The 18,163-nt window shown below is 38.2% G+C and overlaps 1 protein-coding gene across 19 annotated transcripts in view; it reads left to right on the top strand.

The window, feature by feature from the left end:
* PROM1 (prominin 1) overlaps positions 1-18,163 on the top strand; it is an 84,152-nt gene that overhangs the window by 42,447 nt on the left and 23,542 nt on the right. For all 19 annotated transcript variants that reach the window (XR_010601537.1, XR_010601538.1, XM_005296148.5 and 16 more), the window contains 7 exons: positions 3,693-3,813; positions 6,487-6,550; positions 8,963-9,052; positions 10,699-10,916; positions 11,332-11,406; positions 12,814-12,877; positions 17,235-17,394. Coding sequence is in view for 17 of the 19 variants with exons in the window: in XM_005296148.5 (XP_005296205.2) it covers positions 3,693-3,813; positions 6,487-6,550; positions 8,963-9,052; positions 10,699-10,916; positions 11,332-11,406; positions 12,814-12,877; positions 17,235-17,394 (792 nt within the window). In the remaining 2 variants the exon portion in view is untranslated. The remainder of the gene's footprint in view (positions 1-3,692; positions 3,814-6,486; positions 6,551-8,962; positions 9,053-10,698; positions 10,917-11,331; positions 11,407-12,813; positions 12,878-17,234; positions 17,395-18,163) is intronic.

Raw genomic sequence — 18,163 nt, forward strand, 5'->3', positions numbered from 1 at the left:
CTTCCTTAATCTCTTTGCAATGTATCAGAAAGGTTAGCTGGGTGGGGTGTTTTTTTTTTTTTATGCTTATTATAATACTAAAATTAATCCTGTTTACAGAAAATGTCTTCCCTTTTTTGGTGGGAAAACCACATGATGAGTTTTTGATCCTTCTGTGTTGAGTCATATTTTTTTTTAATTTTTTTGGATATTAAGTGCCTATTCAGAAATGTAGATCCTAAAGTACATAGCTTATATCTGTTATGTGGACAAGTGCCTTGTTCAAGTATCAAGGAAGAACATCTGCCTTCATGTAATTGGTAATGCAGATAGTTCAGAATCTGGGATTCAACGTGAATCAGAAGAATTGACAAATGGGTTCATAAAGAAAACTCTGACCCAACATTTTATTTTTGTATTATTGGGGAGGAGAACTTTTTTCTTTAGTACTTTTTCTTTAAATCTGTTTAATATTTTCTGTGACTTGAACCTTTTGAAAGTAAAACAGTCCCCAACTGGATTGATGGTGTTTGCATCCATTTATGAAATCTCACAAACTGAAACCGAAATATCTGACTTTCGGGGACACTAGTTAAACAGATATACACCACTCCAGTCTGTTATGGGAAAGGCACGTCTTGTGTCATGTCTTCTCCTTTTCTCTCTTCCTTTATTTGGTGATTTGTCAAAGCTCATTAGGTAGTAAGTAGAGTTTTTCCCTTTCATGTCGCATATCTGTTTAGAACAGGTGAATGTTTGACTGCATAGTCTTTTTAAAGATTCCCGTCTCTCCCCCACCCTCCTCTCAGAAAGCTAAAGAGAAAAAGATCACATTCGAATTTACAAAGTACCTTTTTTTTGTTGGGTTGCAATTGCTGACCTCTTTGCTTTGTGAGAAGAATACACTAAGGATATAAAAACAACCCCTTCAAAGAACAAAGATGTCATTGTAAACTCAGTCATGTGAGTTACACACTAATACTGTACTTTACATTTGAATGACAGTTATGAGACATTTTTCTTTTTCAGTTGGTAAAAGAAAGCAGCTAATCGGTTTTCTTTCACTGGGAAAATGATATTCAGAATCATTGTTCTCCTTGTAGATGTGAAAGAAACAATGTATATGTTTGCCAGAAATGCATCTGCCTTATTTTGAATGACACCTTTTAAAGATGCTTAATATATTTATCAGATCTGTTTGGGGGTTTTTTTAAATGGTTTGGTGGAGACACACGTCTCTGCTTGAGCGTTGACAAATGTGACTAGGAAAAATTTTCAGGGAGTGGTGGGCTGCAAATGGAATTGAACCCATGACCTTTCAGTTAGTAAAAACAAGTGAGATGATGCTGGTGCCACTGTTGCTAACCCATGCTGCCATATCTTCATTACTTTTGTCGCCAGCATTCACTAGGTCAAAGCTAGCATGGTTATGCCTACCCACGCTACAATTACACCTTTAATTTTCCATGTAGACAGCCCTCAGTTACCATCAGTGGCTCCCCATGAGAAGGCTGGACACTAGCATCTTTTAAGGAAGCAATTGTTAAACCTTTGATTAAGAAATTATCTCTTGATGTTGAACTCTCCAGTTGTCATCCTGTCCCAAATCCTTCTTTCTGCGAGGTGAAGGTTAGTGATGCAATTCTAATAGAACAAATCTAGCAGCATCTAGAGTATCTATTTACATCTTGTGGTACAGTAATAAACAACATCTCCAAAATCTGACCTCTTCTCTCTGCCCATGCGGCTAAGATCCTTGTGCATTGCTTCTTTTTCTTACTTTCAGAGCCCTTCCCACTATATCCCTGCTCTATTACCTTTATTGCAAGGTTGGCTCCTCTCTTCGCTCTGCCAACAATGCCTGCCTTGATTATCTGATTCTTCACGCCTCTGACAAGCAACTTTCCTACTTTGTCCCTTGCCACCCCTTATATATGGGAAAAACTTTTTTTTAATATAAAAAGAACTGCTGTCCAATACTGTCTCTCCTCAAAACTGAACTCAAATGTAACAAATACAGAAAATTGCAACATGAGAATGGCTAATCAGATGGCAAGTTGTGCTCCTGATTTGCTTAGAATTGTGCATGTCTTATTGTTACCCTTCCATCCCACCAGATATGCTTGTCTCCTCCACCTGTTATATCATGTGTTCCCTAGATTATGAATTCTAGAGTCAGAATGGTTATTTACCATGTATCTAACACAATAGGGCCCTCAACGTGGCGGGCTTCTAGGCACTACTTTAAAATAAATGATTTAATAGTAGTATGAAGTGCTCAGGTCTCTTTGACCCCAGTTGTAGAGCCAGTATCATTTGTAAAAAGAACAGGAGTACTTGTGGCACCTTAGAGAGTAACAAATTTATTAGAGCATAAGCTTTCGTGGACTACAGCCCACTTATTTGTGTTCGTGATCTTCTAGCATGATCCCATTACATGGTGTTCTTTATATCCCTTTGATATTGCTAGCCTCAAACTGGTTTACTGCAACGCAAACTGCATGAGGTTACACCTTAAGACCATCCAGAAATTGCAGGTAGTGAAGGCAACTGCCTGCCTTCTTAAGCAACATTTCCCATAGAGGGGCATGTTACACCCATGGTCTGATCTGCTACCAGATAATATCAGTCTGAAATTTAAGGTTTTAATTTTTAACCTGTAAAGTGGGTTTTTTCTCTGCCTACCGTAGAGACGGTCTCTTGACTCCACTGTTGCATTCCCACCTGAGCTTCAGAGTGCAGCTCTTAGTCTACAATAGCAGAGATCTATACTAAAAAGGAGCAGAATAGGGTTTAAGTAATTACAGGGATTTTTTTAAGTGTGTCTCACTTTGGCAACTGATAAAAGTAGTTCCATGTGGAAAGAGAGTGAACAAAAAATGAAATATTTTATAGTCTAAGATAACTCTCTCAAGCTTGTCATGGGCTTTTAGTTACCGTATTTTACTGTATATACAGATCTATTCTGTTGAAGATAGAATGGTGCAATCATAATGGCCAAACTGGGAAAATAATCATCAAAGGCACTGATTGAAACTCCCATCTTTCATGTTATTAATTTTGTTTTATATATTTCTTCCTCTGGCCGGAGTTCTTCCAACTCTGTGGGCATCCTTTAATTTTAAGCCATTGAAGTTAATTAGACTATGTGCTGTTAAATACATGTAAAGTTTTGGAAGATTGGGACCATAGTGAAAAAATTAGCAGTGAAAGTAATTCTAACTTAAAAACATGTTTCATGTATAATTCCTTTTAATAAGTTATTTTACCAACTGTTTTCTTGTAGATGTGTCAAACTAACGATTACTCGTGAAAAGAAATGTTAGCCTTCATAAATCATGGTGGTTTTTGTTTTTTTAAATAACCAAGTATGCATAGTATTAGTATATCTTGTATACATTTTGTAAATTTTTGACAACTGCAGTGCTGCAAATATGTCTTGCTATTGTGTGTTCCTTTTTGAAGGCTTTTGAGTTAACGTGATTTCTTTATTAAACATGTAGAAAATGAGTGATATATCAAATCTTCTAGCTAATTCCTCAGTGCCACCTAGTGGTTAAAAATGAAATTAATAGTAAAAGGAGACATTAATTTGTCTGCAGGGACTCCATTATCCAGATAAATGTTGTTTGCTTTGCTATGTTTTTTGTTCTTAATTGGCAGAATGGGTATTTGCAGTAGTAAAGTAATATCTCCTATCTTTCTGTTTATAGTATTGGAGTCCTTTGTGCTTATGCTGCCAACCAGCACTTAACAAGTCAAGTCCGGGGAGCAAAGAACCTGGTGCACAGTAATTTTAAAGACCTGAGAATTTTCTTCAATAACACTCCAGGGGTAAAGAGATGCTTTCTTTATATATGTGGTTGTATATGTAAGATAAGTATTCTAGAAAACAGTGTTTCTTTCTATTTGGTATTCGTGATGCATGCAACAAACCGTGTTTTCTTTATGGGTACCCATCTATTGCGCTGGTTGCCAATCTCATAAAATATAACACACAATACAATAAAAGATAAAGGACTTCTCATACGTTAATAAATATCTGCCAGTTATTCTTGTGGACCAGCATTCTTCAAACAAATAAGGGGTTCTGCAGTAATGTGACACTCCTTTGCCTTTTTTCTGTTGCTGCACTGTGCGTTGCCAAAGAGGTAATTTTTTTAAGGGAAATAACCTCCTGTTTTTGGCAATTCTTATAAAAGTATGCATGGGCAACAGTGCCATACATCCATTTTCTTTATGCCAATATCCTCTGGAATGAACGGTAGCCTTTTCTGTTTTTGTTGAACACCTTTTATGCTTTTTAATGCATATATTGAGGCATACCAACTGTGAATTAGTGTCCTTAATGGCTTCAGACTTCCTTTTACGTTGCAAAGAGTCCTCCAAATACTTCTCTGTGACTTTCTCCAATGAAAGATCAATTCCTATTAGAGAACTTTATATGATAGCTTTTCCCTTCTGTGTTGTTGGATGTTTAATTCGTTACAAGTTGAAAAACCATACTGTTTAAAAACCATGTGGAAAGCAAACAAATATCCCACTTCTTACTGGTAGCTAAAATTTTGACAGAGCCAGTTCAGACAGTAGTGTCACATGACCACCCTCTGCATTGGTCATCATAATCCCACTCTATGATAGAGTATGAACTGCTTTTCTTTTAATTGAGGGCTTTGTAATGATGATGTGAGAGTCTGGGAATTCAGGATGTTCCCTGCAACATTGCAGCCTGGGCTGGAGTATATTGTTTGAAGGGAAATCTCCATCCACCACTTCCTTAATTCTCTCCACATCTGGGCATATTATTCCCTTTTGCCTCCAGCACATATGTTTGTAGATACAATGTCGTGGCAGAGCCCTTTGGGGTAGATGTGGGGAAAGAAACATGAGGTCACATAATGAACATTTGGTTTTCAGTATGAAGTGCTTTTCATAAATCTACAATCATTTTGAGCTGGCTCAGGGCATTGAAGTGAACCTGACATTGGTGGTTGTGACCCAGTTATACTAAGAATTCTTCCAACCCTCCCCACTCCTTTGCATCAGCTGCAGCTGGGTGCTTACAGTAGGAAATGTCACAATATAAAATCTGTCCTGTTTCCTTCAGCTATCATGATGTGTATATACGAAATATCTAAAAAGCTAATGACTCCTAAAAGTACTTCTGCACCAAGTTAAAATAAGTACAGGGTCTTAGAGACAGAATGCTCATGGAAACTGCAGAAACTCCTCAAAGCCTCAGTTTTGTATTGTTTTCCAGTTCTTACCTAGGTTTATTAGTTCTTTCTTGGTATAATTAACTAAATATTATCTATAGTCTAGTCTATTCTATCATATGTGACTCTTCTTAATATGTTGCTTTGTTGTGCAAAGCATCTTTATATCATGTACTCATGTGCCTCTAATCAAATCCCAGAAATTCTTGAGACTAATAGGAAGGCTCTTAGGTTTTGTTGACAGTGGTATAGAATCCATCTGATAGATTGTAGACTGCAGACAGACTTCTGAAGTACTAACTTAACACGTCCAATCAGCATTAGGTGCAGAATATATAGAGGATTTGATGAAGATGTCAAGTGCTCAGGGCTGTTGTCATAGAAAATTTGCATTATCAACAGCTTCAGTGCAATTGACAGTCTGTCTATTAAGGACATCAACTCATACACCAGTCCCCTAGGATATCTATACTTGTTTTGCTAGTCATTCTAAATCCCACTTTGTTTTGTGATGTTGTTTGGGAACTCATAGCAGTCCTGCTAAGAACTGTTTAAATTAGTTTCTTCTGCAGATTTCAGAGCCTGGAATACTATGGTATGTTGATAAGAGAGGCAAAAATATAATCTAAGTCAGGCACAAAATGTTTCATATGCTGCATATATTGATTTCATCCATTTAATCACTGCTGCTTTTGTGACACGTTGGATTTACCACACTGAATACTTGAAGATGCAAGCCAAATAAAAATACAAACCAAACAAAAACTGATTAACAAAAGACCTTGTCATCATCATAATGCTGCTCTCTGGGATAGTGCAGAGCCCAAACTGTCACTGGACAGAACCATGGAATTGGTAAAGGGCACAGTCTGCAATTGGAAAAGGACAGCCACCTCCCTTCCTGTGGCCAGCAATGGAAGTGCCTGCAAGCTACCTAGCATGTTAAGGGAAAACAAAGGAATAAAAATTGGTGAAGCAGTTCAGACACTTTCTGCATATATCTCAGTGAAGGAGGGACTAAATATTGTTAGATGACCAGAGGGATAGAACTACCATGAAACAGAGATACACAAGACCCTTGTCATTCTGGATCGCTTGAAGGAATCCTCATGAAGCAGCAATTGCTGCTATTAATTCCCAATTAAGCATCTCACGATTGAAGAGAATTGTATTGTATGTTGTTGAAAGTATTAATGGTAGAGTTCAACAGTTTTGGGGTTTTGCAGATAAATATGTATGTGTGGGATGGTTACTGTTTCTTTACTAAAAATATATTTTTTTAAACTTTTAGCAAATTGACTACTTGGTGAGCCAATATAACACTACCAAGAACAAAGCACTCTCCGACCTTGATAGTAAGCAATAAAAGTTTTTATTAGCTATGTCTGTGTTATGTTATGTGTGTATTTAGTGAAGAGTTCACTGAAGAGCTCGTGAATGACTTCTAACACAATATGAAAGTCAAGTTGTTATAACCAGAATCCCAAGCAAATCAATAAAACAAAAATATAATTCTTCATGGAAAAATGTCACGCGTGGCACGATATAAATTTTTCTAAAAAATAAACTCCATTCTTCATTAAATGACTTTCACTTTAAGTCAAAGACTAATAATTTTTGCCTTTTTGAGTTCAGTAATCACTGGTGGTTTCAGAGGAAGCATTTCTTAATTTTTAAAGGACTGGGTGCCAAGTGACATGGCTCCTGGCTGCAATTCAGATTGTGTTTGAGCTTAGTCAAGTCCAGTGCTGTGTTTCAGTGTTCTTGGCATTATAATAGACACACAGACATGTTGAGATATAAGTTTACTGATGATTGTAAAACTCTTTCAGATATTTGGCTGGAGCAAGAGAGAATTATTGAGAGCAATTATTTTATAACTAGCACTTGAAAAGCACAGATCATGAAACTTAAAGCAGTTGCTGCGTTTTCCTCTGCAGAACAGTTATGGCACTTGGTGACATTTCTGAAGCTTTTAATTAAAAAAAAAAAAAGGCCAAATTGTGGATTTATTTTTTTCAAGGCTTTTACTTCAGTGTCTAAAGTTAAAAGAAGCCCAGCTACATATGGACCTTCTCTAGACTAGACTAAAAGGTGTGGTGTTAGCACCTTAGTTAGCACCCTTTAGCAAGCAAGTTTTAAAAGTCTGTGTAGATGAGACAGTATGTACTTTAACATGCTACAGCACATGTTAAAGGCAGCATGTCTTGTCTATGCTAGGCTTTTAAAACATGTTATCATATTGTTTAACATCACACGTTTAAAATCCTAGTTTCAACAAAGCCATAGAATGCACAGCTGGTCTCAAAGAAAGGGTGGTCGTGCACAAGACTAATGGGCATTTGGAGGATAATTTAAAATTGCCATCTGCATGTTCAGCACTCGTTTATGGCTTTCCATGCTCTTGAAGTTGCAGACTAAACTGAGTATTTATCTGCCTCCACTGCCAGTTTAAGACCTGGGTCTTTATATTCAAAGCCATCAGTGGGACATGTTCCAGCTCACAAGAGACCAGATCTCCATCTGCAAACCACCAAGAGAGTTGTACTCCTCTAGGGCAATAGTGAAAAGCCCGAACAAAGTGTATGGGAGCTGCTGACAATGCATTTTAAGTTAAGGGTGGCAGCTGTGGAATGAAGTTAGGGAGGAATTTAGACAAATCCAGAGTTTAACCGCTTTTAGGAAACACTGGAAAAATCTTCCTATTTAATAAAACCTTTCCACCATAACCAGAATTGACAATGTTGACCACCTTGGATGCTCCCATGCCATAGCCCCCTGACACCTCCCAAACCCCCATCCCTATCCCCACACCCCAAAAAACCTACCCTAAGAGCTTTCTGTGACTTGAAAATGGAGAAAAGCCAGAGACTCCATAAAGTTCACTAGGGACGTTACTATTGCCAAACTGTTCTATGTGGAAAATAGTCAGATACTACAATGATGGGCAGATGTACAAAAATCTAAGATTGATGGAAAATTTAAAGCATCTTTGGGACTGTCTTTTAAGAACACAGCTGGGGCTTTGGGGAAAAAGAGGGAGAAAGGGATCCAAAGAATCAATTTCCCTATTTCTTGTGCACTATGAAAAATAGTTCATAGTAAAGGATTGTTGCCCAAAATTCACTGCAAAATGATGGACTTTTCGTAAAAAAGTAAAGTTAAGGAGCAGTTCCTTGATAACAAAAAGCAATACTGGAATACGCATTTCTGGTTTGTTGTTTCATTGCTAGAGTGTCTTCACTTTCCCAAGGCAGGCACTAATAAATCGACCTCACTCCCTTTTTGATTTATTGCTTAATCCCATAAGTCTTAGAGCAGGGGTAGGCAACCTATGGCACGTGTGCCAAAGGCGGCACGCGAGCTGATTTTCAGCAGCACTCTCACTGCCCGGGTCCTGGCCACTGGTCCGGGGGGCTCTGCATTTTAATTTAATTTTAAATGAAGCTTCTTAAACATTTTAAAAACCTTATTTACTTGACATACAACAATAGTTTATATCTATATTATAGACTTATAGAAAGAGACCTTCTAAAAAAGTTAAAATGTATTACTGGCACGCGAAACCTTAAATTAGAGTGAATAAATGAAGACTCAGCACACCACTTCTGAAAGGTTGCCAACCCCTGTCTTAGAGGTAAGTGTTGCCAAAGAAGGTGTGGGCAGTGAAGTTGACTTATGCTGAACTTTGATTTTAGTCCTAATAGGTAGTGATACAGGATTGCATTGAACTGGCTTGCAGTGGTTTTAATTTTCTCTTACTACAGATGTTGGGCCATTGCTTGGCAGCAGAGTTCAGGAGCGGTTCGCGAAAGAAGTGCGTCCTGCACTCGATGCGGCTCTAACAATGGCAGGAGGTAAATGCACATCTCCGCTTTTATTTATTAACCTTCCATTGCCTTGTTAAGAGAGACACCCTCTTTCTATTCCAAAGTTTATGTAATTTTGTAATCAGTCTATACGTGGAGGTTTTTTTCTGGGCAGTGACACTTGCCAAGTGAATTGAGAGTGTTGTGCATGCCTTAGGACTAGGGAAAAGCATGGTCCCGTTACTGAGGAAAGAGAGTATTATTCCAGTGGCAGGAGCTTATTTTTCTTTTTCTCAGAATATGCATCCTTGCATCTGTCTGTTTAAAAAGGTATTTGACATCTCTGCACTTTCAGATGGATGGATACTGGACCTTCTGCATCTTTGAATGCTAGGTTTTGGCTAGGTAAACGTCCCAGCTTTACTTCTTCCAGGAGTACCAATGGTTTATGGAAGTTGCAGTGGTAGTGAGTTTACACAGCAGAGTTAGCCAGTGGATTGATTGCATTGTACGAAAGGTTTTGAGCCTATTCAGCTGGGTCTTTGTAGTGAATTTCCCATCATTTGAAATTGTATGTCTGTTGCCAGACTTTTTCTTCTTGTATGGAAAGGCTGATTAGGAAACATTCAAACTTTTTGTGAACTGTAATTAATGAGTAGTAGTTTATCTGCTTCTCAGGCAGGTCCTACTGTTTTTTACCTTCAGTCCTCAAAGGTGTGTTGCTGCTTTTTATGTGTGGGCTAGCACCATCAAGTTAAAATATTTATCTAGTTTATTGTGAAGGTACCAGCAACTCAAATTTCTTGACCGTACATGCTTTGGGGCTTAGTAACACTTGATTCTGTGATTTGTCCATTATAAAGATGATTTCAACAGTTCTTGTTTTATGCAAGATTGCTAATTCAGGAATTTGTAACTGGTGCAGTTGTACATACAAAAGTGAAAATTATCACTGAATTTAGTCACTTTTTTTGCTCTACCCATGCACATGAAACTGTTTGCACACATCACCAGACCCCTTTCTCATCACCCATTATCATTCTCCTTTCTTTGCTTTATTTTTCTATTTGGCTTGAAGTCAAAGTGGAAAGGGCTATAAAAGGTAAAAGACTTGACAAAATCTTGTGTGTTGTGTGAAGTGTGGTTCATTTTTTTTGTGCACTTTCAGCTGTATCTGTTTGTCTATTACCCTTCTGTTGAGCACTTCATTGTTTTTGTATGACTGGGCTGAGATCTAAAGGCAGAAAATGTTGAAGCAGCATTAGTGATGGCTGGTGCAACATGTTCTGTTTCACTTGAAACTCACAGTTCAGTGATGTGCCCCAAGTGTATGGTAGTGATAGAAATACAGAAAATATCGTATTGAGCTTGCAAAACAAGGCCCTGGATTTGTTGCTAATGACTTGACCCACTTGTGCTGGTATATGATAATGAAACAGTGGTCTCGTATTTCTGTGTTGCAATCCACCCAAACTAGTGAACCGAACAAAGAGTAAAAGGGGGTAAATTTTGGGGGTTGGTAGAATCCTGGTAAAAATAGTTTGGCCTGTGCTAGCAAAATGTGCTATGCGTCTGTTTGCAGTATATTTTCTGCTGCAATAGAGTTGGTTTTTGTAGTTAAATGTATGCATCTTGCTGAGTAACTAGACTGACTTCTAAATCAAACTTGTTTTAAAATCTTTGTATCATCACAGCAATCAGAGAAACAAAGGAGGCATTGGAAAATGTAAGCGTCTCTGTGGAGGTTTTGCAGGAAGGTACTGAAAGGCTGCATTCTAACCTGACCGATGTTAAAATACACCTGAGCAACACACTCAGTGACTCTGCATGCTCTGCTGCTCAAGCTGCTTCAACTTGCAACATTATCAGAAATTCATTAAATCAACTGAATATCAATGCTAACTTCAGTGGGGTGAGAATATTTTTTCAACATTTCACAGTGTAGTTTCATTGTATTACCTCAGTAATATTCCTCTGATTTAGGCTCAATTTGTGGAATAATTTGTGTAGCAAAATGATCTATTCTGCATCTCTTCATCTATGCAATTTCAATCACTGCTTTTATCTTGAGTGCGCTAGAAAGTAAGATGGAGAGATATACGTCAATCAGCGATGTTAAAATGCTGCTCTGGCCAACACTATGATCTGCTAACTATAATTGCGGAGTATAAATTTTGCTTTCATCCAATGAAGGTTTAAGGAGAGCACTAGCAATATTGTGCTGTACACATTCTCCCAATTTGTTTTTACTATCCCCTTTGAAATATATGGTCAAGTAGTGTATATGGTATTTTGATTTAACTCAAGAATGCTTTTTTCCATCCTAGTTGCCAGGTGTGAGCACGCAGGTTGCCAAAGTCAACGATGTCCTTAAAATAGACCTTTCCAGTTTGGTTCAAAAGGTACGTTTCTTGGTACATTAAATAATAGGATGGGATGATTACATATGACATTTGTTCTTGGCTTTCCCAAGTAGAAGTCTTTCTCCTCCTTACTGCTGCTTAGCGGGTTTCTCTCCTGACTGTCCTGGCGTTGGTTCACATCTTAAGATTTAATATGTAATAATACTTGCATAAGGTTTTACATCTTCAGAGCACTGTGCATCCATCATTAACATTAGTTTTCTACTAAAGGATATTCTTCAAAAGCAAAAAGACAGAATCTGGGTCTACTGCAGTGGTGGGCAACTTGCGGTCCATCAGGGTAATCTACTGGCCGGCCGAAAGACAGTTTGTTTACATTGACTATCTGCAGGCACGGCCGCCACAGCTCCCAGTGGCTGCGGTTCGCCATTCCCAGCCAATGGGAGCTGCGGAAAGCGGCTCAGACCGCAGGGACGTGCTGGCCGCCGCTTCCTGCAGCTCCCGTTGGCCGGGAATGGTGAATCGTGGCCACTAGGAGCTACAAGCAGCCGTGCCTGCGGACAGTCAATTTAAACAAACTGTCTCGCGGCCCGCCAACAGATTACCCTGACGGGCTGCTGATTGCCGACCACTGGTCTACTGGCATATATTATACCTTTTCAAATTTTAAAGCTTAGGTACTTTAGTAGGAGCTCTGTTAAAAGATAGAAAAGCAGTCCACAAGCCCCAGGGCATAAGGGGTTCATCTAGACCCCTGCCTGTCACATGGGTGATCAGAGTGAGGGGGAGATACAAAGGTAGTAGATGGTGGCTAGGTAGAGTGAAGTGTGCCCTTTCCTTTCCCATCTGGTTAAGATGCTGGAAAGTTCTCTGGCAATTGGCATCCACTGTTTTGAGCATCTTGGGGTTTTTTTTGTTTGTAATCCTTTGTCTCCATAAAACAAAGGCCTGAGGAAAAGGATTGAAATTCTGGCACCGGTGACAGTGTTGTTCATCTTTCCTGATTGGTGTTTCTGCTTACCAGTCTCAACATGACATTTTTGTTTTGGGATGGACTACTACTCTGAGAGGAGTAGACTGTGTAGGTGTTCAGCATTTCAGCATTGTTTACTGAGAATACGTGCGTGCGTCCTTAGCTTTGTAAGCCTTAGGTCTGCGTCGGACAAAAAGCACCTTAGCGGCATAATCATGCAAATGTGACTGATGTATGTTTAAAAAAGTGTTTGTGTTTGCTTCTTCAGGGACTAATTGTGAGAGCAAAATACCTGGATTAGACTCTCTCATTAAGCTTTCTATAGTATTTTGTACTTTTAATGGGTGACATAAAATTTGTTTGACATACCAGATAAGATGTGATGTGTATAATGTTAACCCTTTTACAACAGAAAAACAAATGTGAGCAATTCAGCATTGAGATATTCTTTTAACTCTCTCCATTTATTTTAGGGCTATGCAGCCTTTAATAATACTCCAGATTTAGTGCTGAACCAAACCAGGAACATCTTATCAGGTGAAACTGATAATAGAATTTGCTTTTTATTTTGATTGATAAATTGTTTTCTAGAGCATAACATTGAAGTTTAGTATCACTCCTTTACCATGGTTATATTTTTGTATCCTCTTTATTGGTGATGTTTCAGAAAATGCTATCAAAGATGAAATCTAAAACTTGTTCACATTTTTGTCGACTGAGAAAACCACCTTTGGCAGTATTATTGTCTCATAATTAAATCTAAGAATACAACATATGGTGTTTTATGCATTGTTTCTTGGACTACTACTGCCTTGCAAGTGAAATCTTGAAGTCTAAATGGCATTTGGGTTACTAAATCCTTATTGTGCTATAATGTTGACAGTGCTTTGGTTGGAAAAAGCACGCATACAGTATTTGTTATTTATTTAAGCTTACCTCCTAATAAAAAAAGAAACTGATCTATGTAGTGGTATAAAATCTAGTGGGTAAAACACATGCCTTACATAACATTTTAACTTGTTCTTTATCTAACCTTTTACGTACCCAAAAAATCAAACAGTTAAAACAGTTAAATTGGCTAACAGCTTAGTTATCATTAAAGGGTAACATGTAGTACATTTTAATATATGAATGTGTATACTAATGTGTTTTAATTTTTGTTCTTGCATTGTGGACCTGTTCTGCTAATATAAACAGCTGTTCCTTGTAAGTTTGGCAAAACAATACACAGTATGTATGTAAACATAGCACACTGTGTGACCTTGTCTAAAATGAGTCAAAGTTTTCTAAGATGATGATGTTACATTTGCTTCATTAAGGAGATCTAAATGCAAAAATACTCCTTTCCAGTAGCTGCCAATTTGCATAAAACCAGGCAGGCTTTCATTATTTTAGCAGCTTGATGTTTCTTACTAATAACTGAGTGCAGGATAGAAATCAAGTTAAAAATAGAGGAAAAAATTGTAATAGACTTAATTTCATGAGCAGTTTAGTTCTTAAAGAGAAGGAGGGTTTGGGTTTAGGAAACCTGGTACCTGAATCTATTTGTTTCAAAGCATAAAAAAGGCCTGATTCTCCTGGAGCAGGGGGATAGTGCTGGCCATTACCAAATTCATATGGCAAGTTGACATCTGACAGGATGTATCCTGATGGAATAGGGTGCATCAGAATTTTGAAGGAAAAAAGACTGAAGAAAAATGCATTTCTTTATAGTACAATGGAAGTATGAAATATTTTAGGATCTCTGTGCAGCTAAATTTAACTTTTAAATTATAACAACAGATTAGCATGTTCCCTCATAAATTGAGATGACCAAAATATTACTTCATTAGCACATCTTTTTGAAGAATGCTGCTAACTAATTGGAAAGACTTTTTATTTAAAATATGGATTTTGTAAAGACAAATTATAACTTTTAACTCTTTCTATGTTGAGAAGTTAATATAGGATCTTTAATTTGTTTAACAGGGTGTGTTGTATGCCATAGGAAGTAGTGTTTAATCTAGGGCTGTCAAGCGATTTTAAAAAAAATTAATCACCGTTTTAATTATATTGTTAAACAATAGAATACAAATTGAAATGTATTAAATATTTTTGGATGTTTTTCTGCATATACTCGATCATAAGCCAGTTCGTTTATAAGCTGACCTCTCCCCCCGATGGATAAGTAAAAATGGAAAATGTGTATGACCCATTCATAAGCCGACCCTATAATTCAGGGGTCGGCAAACTTTGGCTCCCGGGCCATTAGGATAAGCCGCTGGCGGGCCGAGATGGTTTGTTTTACCTCGCGTCCACAGGCACAGAGGTAAACCTAAGTAAACAAAGTGTCCCGGCGCACCAGCTGCTTACCCTGACGGGCTGAGACAGCAGCTGGTGGGGAAATTTTGGGGGGGGAGAAGCTGGGGGTCAAGGGAGTAACCCCTGTGACCACCCTCCACATGACCCCACCCCTAGCCCGGGACCCCCACGCTCTCCCCATCCCATCCCTTCCTACCTTATCTGGGGAGGGCCAGGGGAGGATGTCTCTGGCCTGGCTGGAGCTGCTCTGGCAGACCGGGCAGCACGGCCGCAGCCTGCCAGCCCTGGAGCTGTAGCTGCTTCGGAGGCTGGGTGGAGAGCAGTGTGGCCAGAAGCGGAGAGACTCTGGCCCTGCCTTTTCCCTTCTGGCTTTGCTGGCTGTGCTGCCTCGGGGGGAGGGGCTGTGTCCCAACTCTCCCTCTCTATACCCATTCATAAGCCGACCCCCTTCTCTGGTGCTTCCCTTTTTTACTAAAAAAAAATTTGGTTTATGAACGAGTATATACGGTATATTGATTTCAATGACAACACAGAATACAAAGTGTACACTGCTCGCTTTATATTATGATTACAAATATTTGAGCTGTAAAAATGATAAACAAAAGAAACAGTATTTTTCAATTCACTTCATACAAATACTATAGTGCAATTTCTTTATCGTGAAAGTGCAACTTACAAATGTAGATTTTTTGTTTGTTTGTTACAAAACTGCACTCAAAAACAAAAAAATGCAAAACTTTAGAGCCTAAAAGTTCACTCAGTCCTACTTCTCGTTCAGCCCATCGCTAGGACAAACAAGTTTGTTTACATTTACGGGAGATAATGCTGCCCACTTCTTGTTCACAGTGTCACCAGAAAATGAGAACAGGCGGTCGCATGGGACTTCTGTAGCCAGCATTGCAAGGTATTTACGTGCCAGACATGCTAAACGTTCGTATCCCTCTTCATGCTTCAGCCACTATTCCAAAGGACGTGCTTCCATGCTGATGACGATCATTTAAAAAAAATGCGTTAATTAAGTTTGTGACTGAACTCCTTGGGGGAGAACTGTATGTCTCTGGCTCTATTTTACCTGCATTTTGCCATATATTTCATGTTATAGTAGTCTCGGATGATGACTCAGCACATGTTGTTCATTTTAAGAACACTTTCGCTGCAGATTTGACAAAACACAAAGAAGGTACCAGTGTGAGATTTCTAAAGATAGCTACAGCACTCAACCCAAGGTTTAAGAATCTGAAGTGCCTTCCAAAATCTGAGAGGGATGAGGTGTGGCGCATGCTTTCTGAAGTCTTAAAAGCGCAACACTCTGATATAGAATCTACAGAACCCAAACTACCAAAAAAGAAAATCAACCTTCTGTTGGTGGCATCTGACTCATGATGATGAAAATGAACATGTGTCAGTCTGCACTGCTTTGGATTGTTATCAAGCAGAACCAGTCATCAGCATGAACATAACATAAGGACGGCCATACTGGGTCAGACCAACGGTCCATCTAGCTCCGTATCCTATCTTCTGACAGTGGCAAATGCCAGGTGCCCCAGAGGGAATGAACAGAACAGGTAATCATCAAGTGATCCATCCCATGAACGCATCTCCTCTGAAATGGTGGTTGAAGCATGAAGGGACATATAAATATCTTGCGACGCTAGCTACAACACTCCCATGCGAACGCCTGTTCCCACTTTCTGGTGATATTGTGAACAAGAAGTGGGCAGCATTATCTCCCGTAAATGTAGACAAAGATTGGCTGAACAAGAAGTATGACTGAGTGGATGTGTAGGCTCTAAAGTTTTGCATTGTTTTGTTTTCGGGTGCAGTTTTATAACCAAAAAAAAATCTACATTTGTGGGTTGCACTTTCATGATAGAGATAGCACTACTGTACTTGTATGAGGTGAATTGGAAAAATACTGTTTATTTTGTTTATCATTTTTACAGCTCAAATATTTGTAATAATAATATAAAGTGAGCAGTGTACACTTTATATTTTGTGTTGTCATTGAAATCAATATATTTGAAAATGCAGACAAACATCCAAAATATTTAATAAATTTCAGTTGGTATTTTATTTAACAATGCGATTAGAATTGCGATTGATCGCAATTAATTTTTTTAATCACGATTAATTTTTTTGAGTTAATCAAATGAGTTAACTGTGATTAATCGACAGCCCTAGTTTAAACAATCTTAAAACTTCTCCTATTAATCATTCATAAATCTAATTGCCTTGCTCAGTATTGCTCTTTGGTATGTTACAAAAAAATTGCAAGATTTAAATTAGCTGGATTTAAAAAAGAGACAATCATTTTAAAATGAATCAAGAAAACTCTGACTTGACTTCAACATCTTTCATTGTTAAGTTGAATGTTAAAACTACAGTATGTGTGTGTTAAAATGCCATTATCTTATGTTGAAAGCTAATATTCCTTGTGGCTTGCCTGTCCTGTTTCATGCTTGTCTTCATAGCTTGCCTTTCTCCATATACAATATGGCTGAAATGAATGAGCATTTTAACCTGGTGTATGTAGAATATAATTTTTCTTTTATGGACTTGTAACGATGTACTTCCACAATGCTTGCTTTTTCAGATATCAAAAATTTGTTGGACTTCATTGGTTCAAATATCACTAGCTTCACTAAAATGCTTCCTGTTCAGAAGGTTCTAGCTGATTTAACAATATATCTTACTCAGACTGAGGCATATGTTCAGGATTATTTCCCAGTAGTGGAACAGTATGATTTCTACAGGTAGGTACATATTACTTAAGTAATGAGGTAGGAGGGGAACACTGTCTAGGAATATTTTGAAATAATTATTTGTTTTTGTCAGGACAATAAAAGTGTGGTTGCTGAGCTACAATGGAGCCTTGATGCTATTGTGAAGTTGTAATTTATTGTTTGTCTGGTGGTAGAGGCCCTGCCAGGATTTTGCTGGACACACTACAAATATAAAATAAGAGACAGTTTGTGCCCTGAAGAACTTAATCTACTTAGACAAGACAAAGAGTGGGCATAAGGGATGTAACATACAAGCAGTGTGATGGTTTGCAAATATCATGTTAGTTCCACAGTTTGCTTTTTGGTTAGCTGTGAAATTTTTATTTTTGTTTTGGCATATTTTATTTTATTGCATCCAATGTCTTGTAGGGCAAGAGTGAGAAAGAAGGGGAGATGGGAGGGAATTAGCTGAAGGGAGAAGGAGAGAAATAATCAGAGTAAATGAAAGGAAAGATGGAGAGAGGCATGGAAGGTGTTAGAGTGGAGTAGTGTTGGATAAATTCTACGTATGTAGGTAGATTGAGCAGAATTACTCTGTTGTCATGAGTAAAAAGGAAAGAATACTTTGGTAGGAATTAGGGTTAATCTTGCAGTACCCTAATTATATGCCATTTAACTGTGTGCTTTTGTAATTGCAGCAATGCACAATTTTGCACTTTGCAATGTATCTTTACCATAGGTTTTAACCCCAACAATCTGAAAACAGCATTGTTCTACAACATTCAGATAGTATCAGAGG

Source organism: Chrysemys picta, chromosome 5, assembly GCF_011386835.1.
Source record: "Chrysemys picta bellii isolate R12L10 chromosome 5, ASM1138683v2, whole genome shotgun sequence".
In the NCBI taxonomy this organism is placed as follows: Eukaryota; Metazoa; Chordata; order Testudines; family Emydidae; genus Chrysemys; species Chrysemys picta.